At 43.4% G+C, this 12,513-nt stretch overlaps 1 protein-coding gene across 1 annotated transcript in view; it reads left to right on the forward strand.

Moving 5' to 3' along the window:
- Nucleotides 1-12,513, forward strand: part of pou6f2 (POU class 6 homeobox 2) — a 68,379-nt gene that overhangs the window by 31,979 nt on the left and 23,887 nt on the right. Inside the window, exon 4 of the mRNA XM_023408325.2 lies at nt 3,496-3,812. Coding sequence (XP_023264093.1) covers nt 3,496-3,812 — 317 coding nt within the window. The remainder of the gene's footprint in view (nt 1-3,495; nt 3,813-12,513) is intronic.

Here is a 12,513-nt window from a genome sequence, read left to right on the forward strand (position 1 = left end):
TCTCTCTCCTCAACCGCACAGGAAACAAAAATAGCATTTTGTCTGACGAATGAGCCAGCTTTGACCTAGCCTTTCGACCTCTGACAATCAGTCTCGCTTCGTCCTCCAGTACTTCAGAAGCCGGAGCCGGGACAGTCAAAGATAACAGTTGATTTCTACTGTGGCACTGAAGCAAAATAAAAAAAAAAAAAAAAAAGCTCTGAAAGAGAGATGGCAAACAGTTCCTCAAAGCGTTGAGGTTGGAGGCCTCTCAGATTTCTCAGTGCTGGTGTTTCATACTCCCAAATGATTGTTGTTAAATGTTTAGATGGAGCACAAAATGCCACAGTTCAGCTTGTATCTCATCATTTAGCTGCATGACTTTCCTGCTATGATCTGGCTCATTCCTCATTATAAACATTAACATAGGCGAGTTGTGACAACAGTGAGAGTGGGACCCTTGCTCTCACAGCCCTCAGGCTTGATGACTAAGTGGGAGCGCAGCTTGCATCGCAGTCGGAGGACTGGTGAATATGAAACACAACAAAGAGACAGTGGGAGATATAATGAGCACTATAGGATCCCGGCACCCTTTTGCCCTCTCTCCATCATAAGTGAAGCTCCCGCTCTCATCCTCGGCCCTGTGTCTGCTGGAGGAAGGAGCACAAACAATTAGCTGAGACAAGCCGTTTGGATTATGTGCTCAACCAAAGCAATCAGACAGCTGTGGTTAAAAGAATGAGCTTCAAAATGCCAGTTGCCCAGTTAGAGGGGAAGGGAGGGTCAGTGGTCCTGACAGTCTTAACAAGATGACAGAATTTATAAAGCACTGCTGTTAAAGAATATAGTTACCTGCGGTGTAGCCCTTATAATAAGGCCACATGGGGCTTCTTCCATATTCCCTCTGTATTTGTTTTCTTTTGCCTCATATTCTTTTGTTGTGCCTCTTGTTCCTCAGCGTAATGGTTGGCGCTGGAGGAAATTCTCCAATCGTCTTTGATCTTCGCCTGGTTTCGATAATTTTTTGACAGAAATCTCATTTTACCCCCCTTTTGTTTTCTCCGTCTTTGTTCCCTTTTATTCCATCTTTAAATAGGGCTCAACATTTTGTCGTTGTGAAGTTGCAAAGGAAAAGAGCCGGTCCTGTCAGGGGCTCAGCGCTTGCTAGACAACTTGCCCCAACATTTCAAGAGAGAATTGGACTCTCGCCGTTTGCACAGATGATATATAATTCATGGTGGGGGTGTGAGAGAGGTGTCAATGTGTCAGGAGGTAGAAGAAATGTAAAAGTGTACTGTTTACTGGCCAAGAGACGCCGGCTTTCTTTTGCTGAGCTTCTGCAGAGTGAGGAAAGAGGACGATGATCTGATGTTCATCAAATGTTCATCTGTGCCTGTCCTGGAGTCGTAGTGACCACACTAATCAAAGACTTGTCTGCCCTGATGTTTTATTCATATTTTATGAGACAACCATACTTAAATTATTTAAGTGCATTGATTCTGTATATATACAAGCTTGTCTACGCCTGTGTTAACAATTGCTCGGCTGCGTTATCATTGGATGTTCACAAACACTCCGTGTTTGTTATTCAGTCCTTTGTGTTTTAAGTCACGATAGCAAACTGTGTATGTGACGCACTGTTTAAAATCTTTCTGATAATGCTGCAGATTTTACTTTTAATACAACAATTGATTTAAAAATTCATGTTTTTTATTGTCATATTGCACTGTAGTGTAATTTGCACATTTAAATGAACCAAACCGTTGTGATGGATTTTAGATACAGAAAACGACTTGTTTCATCTGTATAATTTACTCAGTTACATTTTAAACTTTTAGTCATTTAAAAATATAGTTGGATTTGTTCACAAATTTCAGCATTTGTTTTTTTCTGTACAACAATGATCATCAATCTAATGAACAGTCACATAGTAAACTTATTGATTGATTTAGTTTCTGCACGTCCTCCATATATTTCTTGATCATTGTCAAAGAAATGTAATACTTTTAAATTAGTTTTGTATTATTTTCTTATTAATACTTGTTGTAACTTCGTCCAACTTTAAGGTAAATTTGTTCAATTCCATTACACAAATTTCTCTCTGTAGTACAGTGTGTGAAGTGCAGTCAAATATCACCGCACAGCTCAGTCTGTCCCCTCCAAGCCCACATTATCTTTTAATCCACAGAAAATCACGTTGGATCCTGTCATGGTCGTCTGATGTACTCTTACTGTTGATTTCTGTACCAAGATGTGTAATGTCACAGAGTCAAAGGAAACATCTATGTGTGGCTATGGAAGCCATGATGCATGTTTTTTTTTTGTTTTTGTTTTATGGTTCATGTTTCTATCAAGTCTTTTGCATTTTGCATGACGGAGGAATAACTGTATATATAGGACTCATTTTTTTACCATATAGAATATTCTTCTCTGACTGACAAGGCTGACAAGCATTTTTCTCTGCGTGTGTAGAGGTTAAAAAAAAACTTTTATATCCATTATGTCTGTATGGAAACTCAGTTTGCCCTTTCTTCTATTTAGGCTGTGAAGGTCAGCCTAGATGGTGTTTTTAGTCCAATTCTCCACATATAGCATTACAGATGATACCCTTTGTAGACATTATTTGTTGTCTATGTTGTGTTATGGATTTTCTTATGACATTCAAACTTTGTGTGTGTGTGTGTGTGTGTGTGTGTGTGTGTGTGTGTGTGTGTGTGTGTGTGTGTGTGTGCGCGCGCGCGTGCGCACGCACTGATCCACCAAATTCTGTATTCGCATGTTTTTGTAAGAACTGTCATAGAAAATGACCATGACGTTGAGGTGCACCTGCAGTGATCACAGAACAATATTTGTATGTTTATGTTTTGGATCATGTTTTAGATGGACCCTCTGGGTCCGTGGGTAGTATTTGCATGCAGGGCTGCAGGCTGTTCTGTGTCAGCCTGAGTGTTAACCATTTTCCTTTTAAACAGCATAAAAATTTATAAGCATTTAAATGTAGAAATGAGGTTCTAATGGCGTGCCATTATTGGATCCAATTAGTTAATGGGTTTATTTCTGAACTCTTGCAGTGAAGATGGATGTCTCTTTCCTATGAGATTTTCAGCCATTAAACCAAAGATTGTGACATTCTCCAAGTTACAATGAAGACTTTTGGCTCCAGAGAGAGCAATTATATCAGTCAGGCTTGATAGTTTTGTCCTCGAACCAGCAAAATTAAATTCACTGAGTCTGCCATGCAGGCTTAAAACCCTGGGGGACCCTGTTGTGGCTCCACCCAATTTACATCTGTCTCTCACTATTCATCCTATGCATCCCACACCTCCACGAGTACGTGTGTTTCTATCTGAGGTGTGAGTATATTCTTCAGATAACGATGGCTTCCTGTTTATTTGCTGAAAGACTTGTTGTCATGTTGTCAGTCCAAAGTCATTTGCGTTTGTTGCGCTCTATATTGAGAGTTCAGATCTCATGCAAAAACAAGACTCAAACAACTCGCTGTCCTTTCATCAACAGCTACCTCATCACTCAACTCCCAGCTCCAGCACCTGCAGCAGCTCCAACAGATGCAGCAGCACCACCAGCAGCAGCAACAGCAGCATCAGCAGCATCAGCAGCAACACCATCACCAACAGACCCACTCCCACACCCAGAACCAGCTGCCAACCCAGCATCACATGACCCCGCCCAACCAGCAGCAGACCTCTGTCCCGTCTCCAGGCTCTGCCTGCTCCTCCACCTCTGGACAGCCACAGCAGTCTCCACCACACCGACCCAACCAGTCACCGGCTCGCAGCCTTCCTTCTCCCGTCACCCCGCCCATGCCTTTGCCCGTAAGTCAACAAACGAAGATACATTTTGTGGAGTCATGCACCAATCCAAATTTCTCTCTCTGATGCAGATTCTGATCCTAAACTCATGGTATTGACCTCAAACTTTATTTTGTACACCTCACTGTATGCAGCTTGGGATCATTGTTTAAGGCAACGTGAAAGTGCAAAACAGTCGTTAATCTTATTTTTCTTTTCTTATACATTGCTAAAGTTTTGTTTTTACAATTTAAGTATAAAATGTGGACTGGTGACTTTTGACTGATACCTGACCTGTCCACCTGTATTTATGCTGATCATTGAAGCAACAGATTGCTTTTTGCATATTTATTTGTTAATTGTCTGCCATTGTACACATTTGTAAGGCTCTCAGAAATCTTCTCTTCATGTAATGTTTCATGGACACTGAATGAGCTACATTACAGGGAGCATAAGAAGGCCACAGTGTTAGTCTTGATGTTAAACTTACAATACAGTGCACAAATTAGATATATTATCCATATGTGAAAATGCGACGCTCCACTTAAAGAATTCAAGTGTGCATTGAATGGCGTCACTGATGATGGTGTGATTTCGGGCAGGTCAACCTCGAGAAATGATGTGCTTAAGCAGTTTACACAGTGCTTGATTTTCTGTCAGCACTTGATCTTTATCAAGTGGCTGTATTTGAATGGAGGCTGGCAGCTCTTCTGTCTATGTGGAGCTATTAGAATATGCATCTTGTCGCTGAAGCCTTGATGTACTCGAGCACATCAAACCTCACGACCAGGCAAGAAGCATGATTCACATCCTTCTCCTGCAGATTCAGTAGGGATTCTGGGGTTATCTATCCTTGGGCTTTCCAGCTGTAATCAGTCCCTTAATCTTTGCTGCTCTTCCTACTCAACCTGCTTTTTAGTCACTTTGTCTGTCCATCCATCTCTGCCCTTCTGTCCGTCTGGCTGTCACTGTGTGACGATAATAACCTATTTTATATCCCTGTGGTTTCATTTCTGGTGGAGACTGGCCAGGGTCGCCTTTCTGTCCCTGGTCACATTCATCAGCGTCAGACCCTTATTGGGTTGTGGTGCAACCTTCTTTATGGCCAGGATGAGTTGGGCTATTTGTTTCCCCCGTTGCAGCCCTCTCCGGCCCTGTCACGGCCTAGTGAGACTCAGCAGGAAAAACAGCCTCTGTATTTAATGGGCTCCAAAGACTAGCCGCTACATCGCACCATACACACCGTCCAGTCTGACTGTGGATTCAATAGCCACTGACCAACATACAGATTCACACATTAAGCTTGCAGTAGGCAGCGTTTGATACCCTTAAGTAACAGCTACACTATAGTCAGACTCTCACACTCATAAGTGATTTGCTATTAAACCTAAACTTTGTTACATTTCCAAGAACCTGTGAATGTCCTTCTCTGACACATAAAGACAGCAGGAGCAGGGTCATTTTAAGACTGAGACCCTTAGCTTTATATAGATTGTCTTGGTCTAAAAGAAGCAGCACGGCTGATTATGATGACTGAGGACAGACCTCCCTCGAGGGGGGCCGAAGGGGCCACATCAGGTATCATTAAGATATTGCCTCATCAAATAGGATTATGGAACGTGCGTGTGTGTGTGTGTGTTTGTTTGTGTGTGTGTGTGTGTGTGTGTGTGTGTGTGTGTGTGTTTGTTTGTGTGTGTGTGCGTGTGTGTGTGTGTGTGTGTGTGTGAGAGAATCAGAATGGCTGTAAAAGGTTTAGTTTCTCTGGGTCAGTGCTGGGGTTGTCAAAGAGTGTGTCACCCAGCGAGGGGCTCGCCCAAGGACAGGCCGTGGCCTCAGCACCCACTCAAGGCTGCAATAGGATTTAAACAGCAGCTCCTCCTCCCTCCGGTGCCTGGGTCAGTGATTGGATTTTCAGTCCCATAATCAATGAGCACCTCACTGGTTTAAAGTTTTTAATTCAGGAAGACTCCCTGAGCAGAGAGTTTGTGGCAAACACATGTGAATTGTCACCGTTATCTGCTTTTGTATGTTTTAATTGAAGACACAGAAGGGCATTTCTGGTGTTTCCATGCTTTACCCAGAGGAGCTGGTCTGTGCAGTAAAGTCGAGTCATAATTACCATAATACAATCAGCATTACACAGATAACACCCCTATTTCCTGCTGTCATTATTCAGCCACGCAGAATCACCCAGCCATTCAACTATTTGCCAAAAAACAGTGCAGAGCTGCAGAGAGACAAACACTCATTATGTTCCAATTAATGTCCCATTGTAATTCTCTTCTCATGGGAGGTGTGCGATATTCTTTGTAAACTCATAGTGAGGAAATCCTCAGCATTCATTACATCCCTAGTGTTTTAGTGTTTGGTGTTTTTAATTTATGAGACAAAATTCATTGATTGGCTCATTAATATACCTATTAGCATACAAATCACACCAAACCAGACTGTGTCCCCTTGAGTCAATGGTCTAAACTCAGATTAGTGCAGCTAATTTGGTTAAATGGAGTAAGAATGTACCTTTCTACCCCGCCCACACCCACTCTGCTCCCCATTATGCAGAGTACAGTGAGATGCAGCCTGTAGCTGCCTGAAATAGCCACCACAGTGATGACAAATAGACGGAGGGAGATTATGAAATTTGCTTAAGTGTGTTAATGGGCTGATTGCGGGAGCCCGCTGGATTTTGCTGGAAGTTGATTGATTAGAGCTGCGGGTTTTCTCCACGCCCGGAGAGCTCAGGGATTTGACGGGGTAAAGGCGCTCGCCAAGTCTGTTACACCGGAATTGATCTTAATTAGATCTGAAAGACCTGCCACAGCAGAATGGTCGCGGCGATTAAAATGAAAAACAGGAGAAATTACTGATCAAATTAATCATAATGTCGGGCTACAGCTGTAGGTCTGGTGTAATTTGCCACTCCAGTGAGTTACATCAGCCCAGGCAGGGAGAGGAGAGGCAGTACATACTGATCCGTGGCAGCGGGAAGCTTAGGCCAGCCTATCAACTCTCTTATTCCAGTTCGTATGCCCACACCCTCCTGACCCCGCTGCGCCATCCAGCGGAGCCCCAACATCCCTCTCTCTCTGTGGCTCCGATCTAATTAGTTGCTTTTTTTTTTATTGCCTTTTTTTTTTCTTCTCTATTATGTCTTCCTCCATCCAGGAGCTGCATCCTCTTCAACACTGCGCTGTCTCTCTGTCGCTCTTGTCAAGGCTGTCTTGTCACCAGCATGTTGTGTGTTCACTAATAGCCTCTGACCTTGGTCCAGTGTCTGGCTGGCTGGTTTTTCGGGCGGCCTGGCAGAGATGGAGGCGTTCTGTCTTCCTCCTCCGTCAGACTCCTGCCGTCTGTCCGTGTGTCTGTCTCTACTCCCCTTCGCAGTCGTCTCCTTGATCGCTGTCAGAGCCCCACACTGGGCCTGTCCACTCTCCATTCGCACACTCATAGGGGTAATTACAGCCTAGGGGCCTGCCTCCTATCCCTGTGCTCCACAATTTACCACCAAAGCGTCCACAGACATCTCTCTTCTTCCCCACTGCACCCCGACATCACAGGACCGCAGGGCCTCAGACCCACAAGTGCTGCAATTACCTGAGCCTCTCCTCTATCCTTTTCTCTCTCTCTCTCCCTTCTCTCTTCTCACTCTATCTTGCTCTCTCTCTCCTCATCCTCCCTGCTCCCCTCTCTACCCCTTGGCTCCCTCACTATTCCCTGGCAATCAGCCTTCATTAGAAGCCTCTGGTGAAAACCCATCGTCACCAAGGTCAGCGGCTGCCAACCACAACAGCCTTTCAGAGGCCTGCCTGTCTGCACTCTCCATCTCTTCTCACCTCCTTGCCACCCCCACGCCCCCACCCCCCCTCGTTCACTCCACCATCCTCCTCAAGTCTCGGGCCCATCTCTGCTGCTTTTGTCTCCAGCTGAGGCCCCTTCAGACACTCATGTCACTGTTTTCCACTGCAGTGCACTTTTACTTATGTCAACCGCTGTTAAAATCACCACTGTCCAATTTGCTCCAAATGTCTCTTTTTTATGGGTGGTGGGTGTTTCTCTCATTATATTAACATGTGTATTAAATGAGCCTTGCACATCGATTAATTGATTTTCCAGATCAGCTCCACGTCTATTCAATTTAGCGAAACGGGCCGCCATCATTCTGCAGGGTATTAAATCAAAATTAAAATGACATGCTCAAATATGGACCCAATGGCTCATACTGCGGCTTGTCAATGAAACTGGCAACGCTTACAGCGAGGGAAGAGTCCATTATCTATAGAATGTCTCATAACTCAACAGTGGTGTCTGTTTGGAAAAAGACTGGAGGTTATTCATAAAGATTTAATTTTACAGATCTGTTTCAATAGATTTCTGACAGTAAACTTCCCAATGCATATTCTTTTTTATTTTTTCCTCCCATTTTTGAATTGATAGTTCAGTTTTCAATTTCAAAGCACATTTTCAGAATTCTTTAATTTAAAAATCAGAAGTAAAGTGGGGGGTTATACAGTAGTATAGTAGTAGTATAGTAGTAGTCGTGTATTTTTTAGATCCTACTTTGATCGTTTGTAGGAAAAATATTTAAATGTAATAAATTTGGATTTAATGTATCTCCACCAGAATTATATTCCTAGCAGTGTAGTGATGGTTTTAACAAGCATTCAGAGTGTCACGGTAAAAAAAAAAAAAAAAAATCAAAAGGCACTAAATATAATTAATTAGGTAAATGAATGAGGGCATGGGGTTGTGGGCTGGACGAGGCTCTAATGACCTCAGTATTTCTAAAAATCTTTGCTATGGCTTCAGGTAAAGCTGCAAATAATCTGAGTTTGCAGAAGCTCTGAGCACTGTCACATCTGACCATTATCCAGGCTAACACCTGTTTCTGAATTACAATTTTTTAATAAAACTTTTAAATGTGTATAAATGGTATGTGGTGCCAGACTGTGTTTAAATGGCTGTGCTGCTGCTGCTGCTGCTGCTGCTGCTGCTGCTGCTGCTGCTGGTTGTGTGGTTCAGAGCATGAACAGGCCCTCAGCTCTCCAGCAGCTCAGCCTAGCCTCTTATTAATGCACAGGAGATCCGGCTCTTAAGAAGGCAGAAAATTGCCTTACATAACAAGCGCTCCACAATTTAGAAATACAAATGTGCACTGTTGACTGAAGCAGAAAATAAGACTGTTGCCCATCAACAGCACCACATTTCATATGAATAATTATAAAGCATGGGAGCTAGATGAGGAAAACAACCTGACCATGACAGCTCTACTACTTTTATTTACTTCAATGAGGGATTAGGCAAGAAGAAAATCTACAGACTTAAGGACCAACGATGAATCCTGAATTTCTAAATAAGGAGAAAGTTAAATTTATCATATTTCAGGAGGATCATTTGGAAAACTGTGTCGGTACTTTGACTTTTAAAATTACACCTACATTGCGCTTTGCACTTACTTCCTGGCTTTTCCGGTTTTGTTTGGTTTTCAGACTTCACCAAGTTCATATTGCCTTCGCTTCTTGAGGTCTGCGATTCTTATAAACCTGGCCCCATTACTCTTGTGGTGGGCAGAGGGCTCCCAGCTCAGACACCCAGTAGAAAGGCACAGCTCCCTGATCAGCCCACATGCACACTGGGGGCAACACGCATTAGACACCCACAGGGGAGCCCTCAGATGGAGCACCAAGCTAGGGCTCACCTAACAGTGGATAAGGAATAGGGTTTCTTTAATTATGAGGCAGGGCTGTGACATTGAGTTCCCCCCTTCCTCCTCCAGCAGCCTCCCAGACACTGTCTAAGTGCTCCGCTCCGCTGAGGAGGCCAGTCCCCCCGCGGGGCGCGATTCCACTGCCTGTAATTTCTGATGCCCATTAGTGACCGCAAACAGAGCACCGGGCTCACACGAGGAATACAGCCGCACAGCGCTACCACGCTGTAAAAAGACCCTTTTAATGCAATGTTATTGCATTATGCCCTCCTCATAGACCAAGTCAAAAGTCCCATTTGTGGTCCCTGCAGAATATTATCAGAAATTCTTCTCCACTGTGTGTTTGGCTGTGGTTAGCTGAAGGTAGATTTGGTATATATTTTGTGATGTACAGTGGATGCGTGAATAGAAATTCCTCTAAACTCTGTTGCCCTGTTCTCTTATGAGGAGGATTTTTGCATTTTTGTATTTTTCCTGGCGGGTTATTTTATGCCCTTTTTCATTTGAAGTGGTAATGTGCAATTGATGGTTTTGTAAATAGACTCAACTAGAATGCAAGATCAGTGCATTTTCATAAGTCAACTCCTCAAGAGGGGAGCCTCGGAAGTCAAAACCCCAGTAATCAATACAAATATGGCTGTAAATGTCATCAATTCATCTTTTCAGTTATGCTGATTTAGCTTGTGCCAACGACTGTGTATATTTTGGAGAAAAAGAGAGACAGTGAAGCAGAGAGACATAGAGGGAGGGAGGGAGGGAGGGAGGGGGGCAGATTTATTGATCAGGGGTGACCACATCTTAGCCACAGAGCCCCTCTCTTGTGATTAATCTTTGGGCTTAGAGTTGGCCAATGACACATGACAGGACTCCCCCTCAAACTCCTCCATTTCTCTTCATTACTGGCCGTATTTTTGGACACCACAGTGGACAGTAATCATTTACCTTTATTGTGTTTATAAAGCTGCGGCATGGATGACCCTTCCTATATTGAATTGAGGACATCAAAAGATCACTGGACATTGATTAGAAGGATATTAAAGTCATTCAAATGCTATATTTATATGTCAAACAACAGCAGAGTGAACAGAGATGCCATTTCCACCTAAACGAAAACAAATGGATTGTAGTTGGTGCAGTAGAAATAAAACTCTTCAAATCAAGTCATGTGTTTTATATGTATTGAATATTTCAGGGAATTGTTATCAAAAGGCTGGGGAGAGTCCACCGAAATAATAGTCTTCATAATTTCTCCATAGTCTGGTCTCCTGACTCTGAGCAGACTCTAATGATTTGATTTTTTCTCACACATCGTAGCCAGGTATCCACTTTAAAGTCACAGCCACAGCCGCAGCAGATTTACTGCAACACCGGTTTAACGCTGCTATGATTTCCTACCCAACACTAGTATGGTACAGAAATAACTGCACCAAATATGTCACATCATGAGCTGAAATGGTCAGCACTTTCCTGTAGATACTTAATCACCAAGTAGTTTCAAATTTAATACATCTGGAAACAGCTAAATATTATAGATCATTCCCCAGGAAGAGAAATAGTGCAAGAGGAATGTAGTATAACTTATATTTTTACTCGCAGTGTCCCCTAACCAGAGGAAATATACTGCTGCTGTGATTGATGACAAAGAACCCACTCTGAACCTCTGCGCTTCACAATTATCAACAAATGGGCTGGAGCAGATTTTATGTAATGATTAAAGCTGCTGTTAATTTCACATGAAGGTAATGAGTGGGGAGATTGACGGCCACTGTCCGACACTCCATCATCCCTTTATAGTTAGTTTAAACATTTTCACGACTCTTTTCCTCCTTCATTTGCATTTTGCCTCATTAGATATGGCCATTTCTGAGGCTGCCCGCAATATCCATTTCCTGGAGTTAATGCATTTTATTTGATCAGCCAAACCTCCCCAGTTAACTAGCTGTCATTCTGGCGTTTCATGTGACATCACTCCATTAGCACCCGCCATGCCGCCTCAGCCACCTCCACGTCCACACCCGCTGCCACCACTGTCCCTTCACTGCCTTAAGCAATTACAATGTCCAACTGTCACCGGATGCAGCGTTATTGTATTTTGCCGGGTGTTATCTGCCCCAGTTGTTCTATCCGTCTTTCACTTCCCAATATTTTTCTTCAAGAATGGCTCTTTTTTGGGGGTTTATTTTTCACAATGGCTGGAGCAGAGGCCCAATGGTGAGCAATAGCTGGCGCTCGGAGGGCTCAGAGTGCACGGCCGTGTTGCGAGGCCCTGCCAACCAAGGGAACAGAGGTGTTTTTTGAGGGCCTAATGGCATTTTGATGTTCATAAGCACAGCGGATGTGAGGGAGAAGAGACGGGGAGGTGGGGGAGAGGCCGTTTCGGGGGGAGCAGGAGGAGGAGGAGAGTCAGCAGAGGACTGTCAGCGGAACACTAGCGGAGTCCTGACAGACAGAGAACGTGTTTTTTCATGTCACAGCTGATTACATTCACTCCGGAGTGGGAAAAGAGCAGGGAGGAGATGTGGGGCCAGGATGAACGCGAGAAAACTTCCACGTTCATCAAGAGATAAAGGACATTTTTCCGGGCCAGAAACAATTGTGCTATTGACTGTTAATTTACCCTGTTTGGTCTACTTTGATGCCCTTCTTCCATCTGACTGATGGCGAGTAACGCACAAAGACTTTGCTACACGTCTGTCATATTTTCAAACATCAGCTTCTAGCGTACTTCCTTCTACATGTGATCAACCTGAGAGACTTTCTAGACATAAGTTTTACATATAGCTGTTTTCATTTTCAATTAAATACATTACTGACCACTAATTTGCTGAATCATTTTTGTGGTCTTATATTCTCTTTCATTGTTTCTGACACATAAGATAAATGTTTGATTCTGTTGTTGAATCATAGATGAGTAGAAAATAAGTTTTACACGCCGCTGAAGTCTGAGCGCAGACAAATCTGCCCGCCTCTGGTGTCTGCACCACTTTGTCCATTTATCTTTGCTCTTTTATGTCATGTGCA

The sequence above is a fragment of the Seriola lalandi genome, unplaced genomic scaffold (genome assembly GCF_002814215.2).
Source record: "Seriola lalandi dorsalis isolate HSWRI2012SDOR001 ecotype SW California unplaced genomic scaffold, Sedor1 jcf7180002054360, whole genome shotgun sequence".
In the NCBI taxonomy this organism is placed as follows: Eukaryota; Metazoa; Chordata; class Actinopteri; order Carangiformes; family Carangidae; genus Seriola; species Seriola lalandi.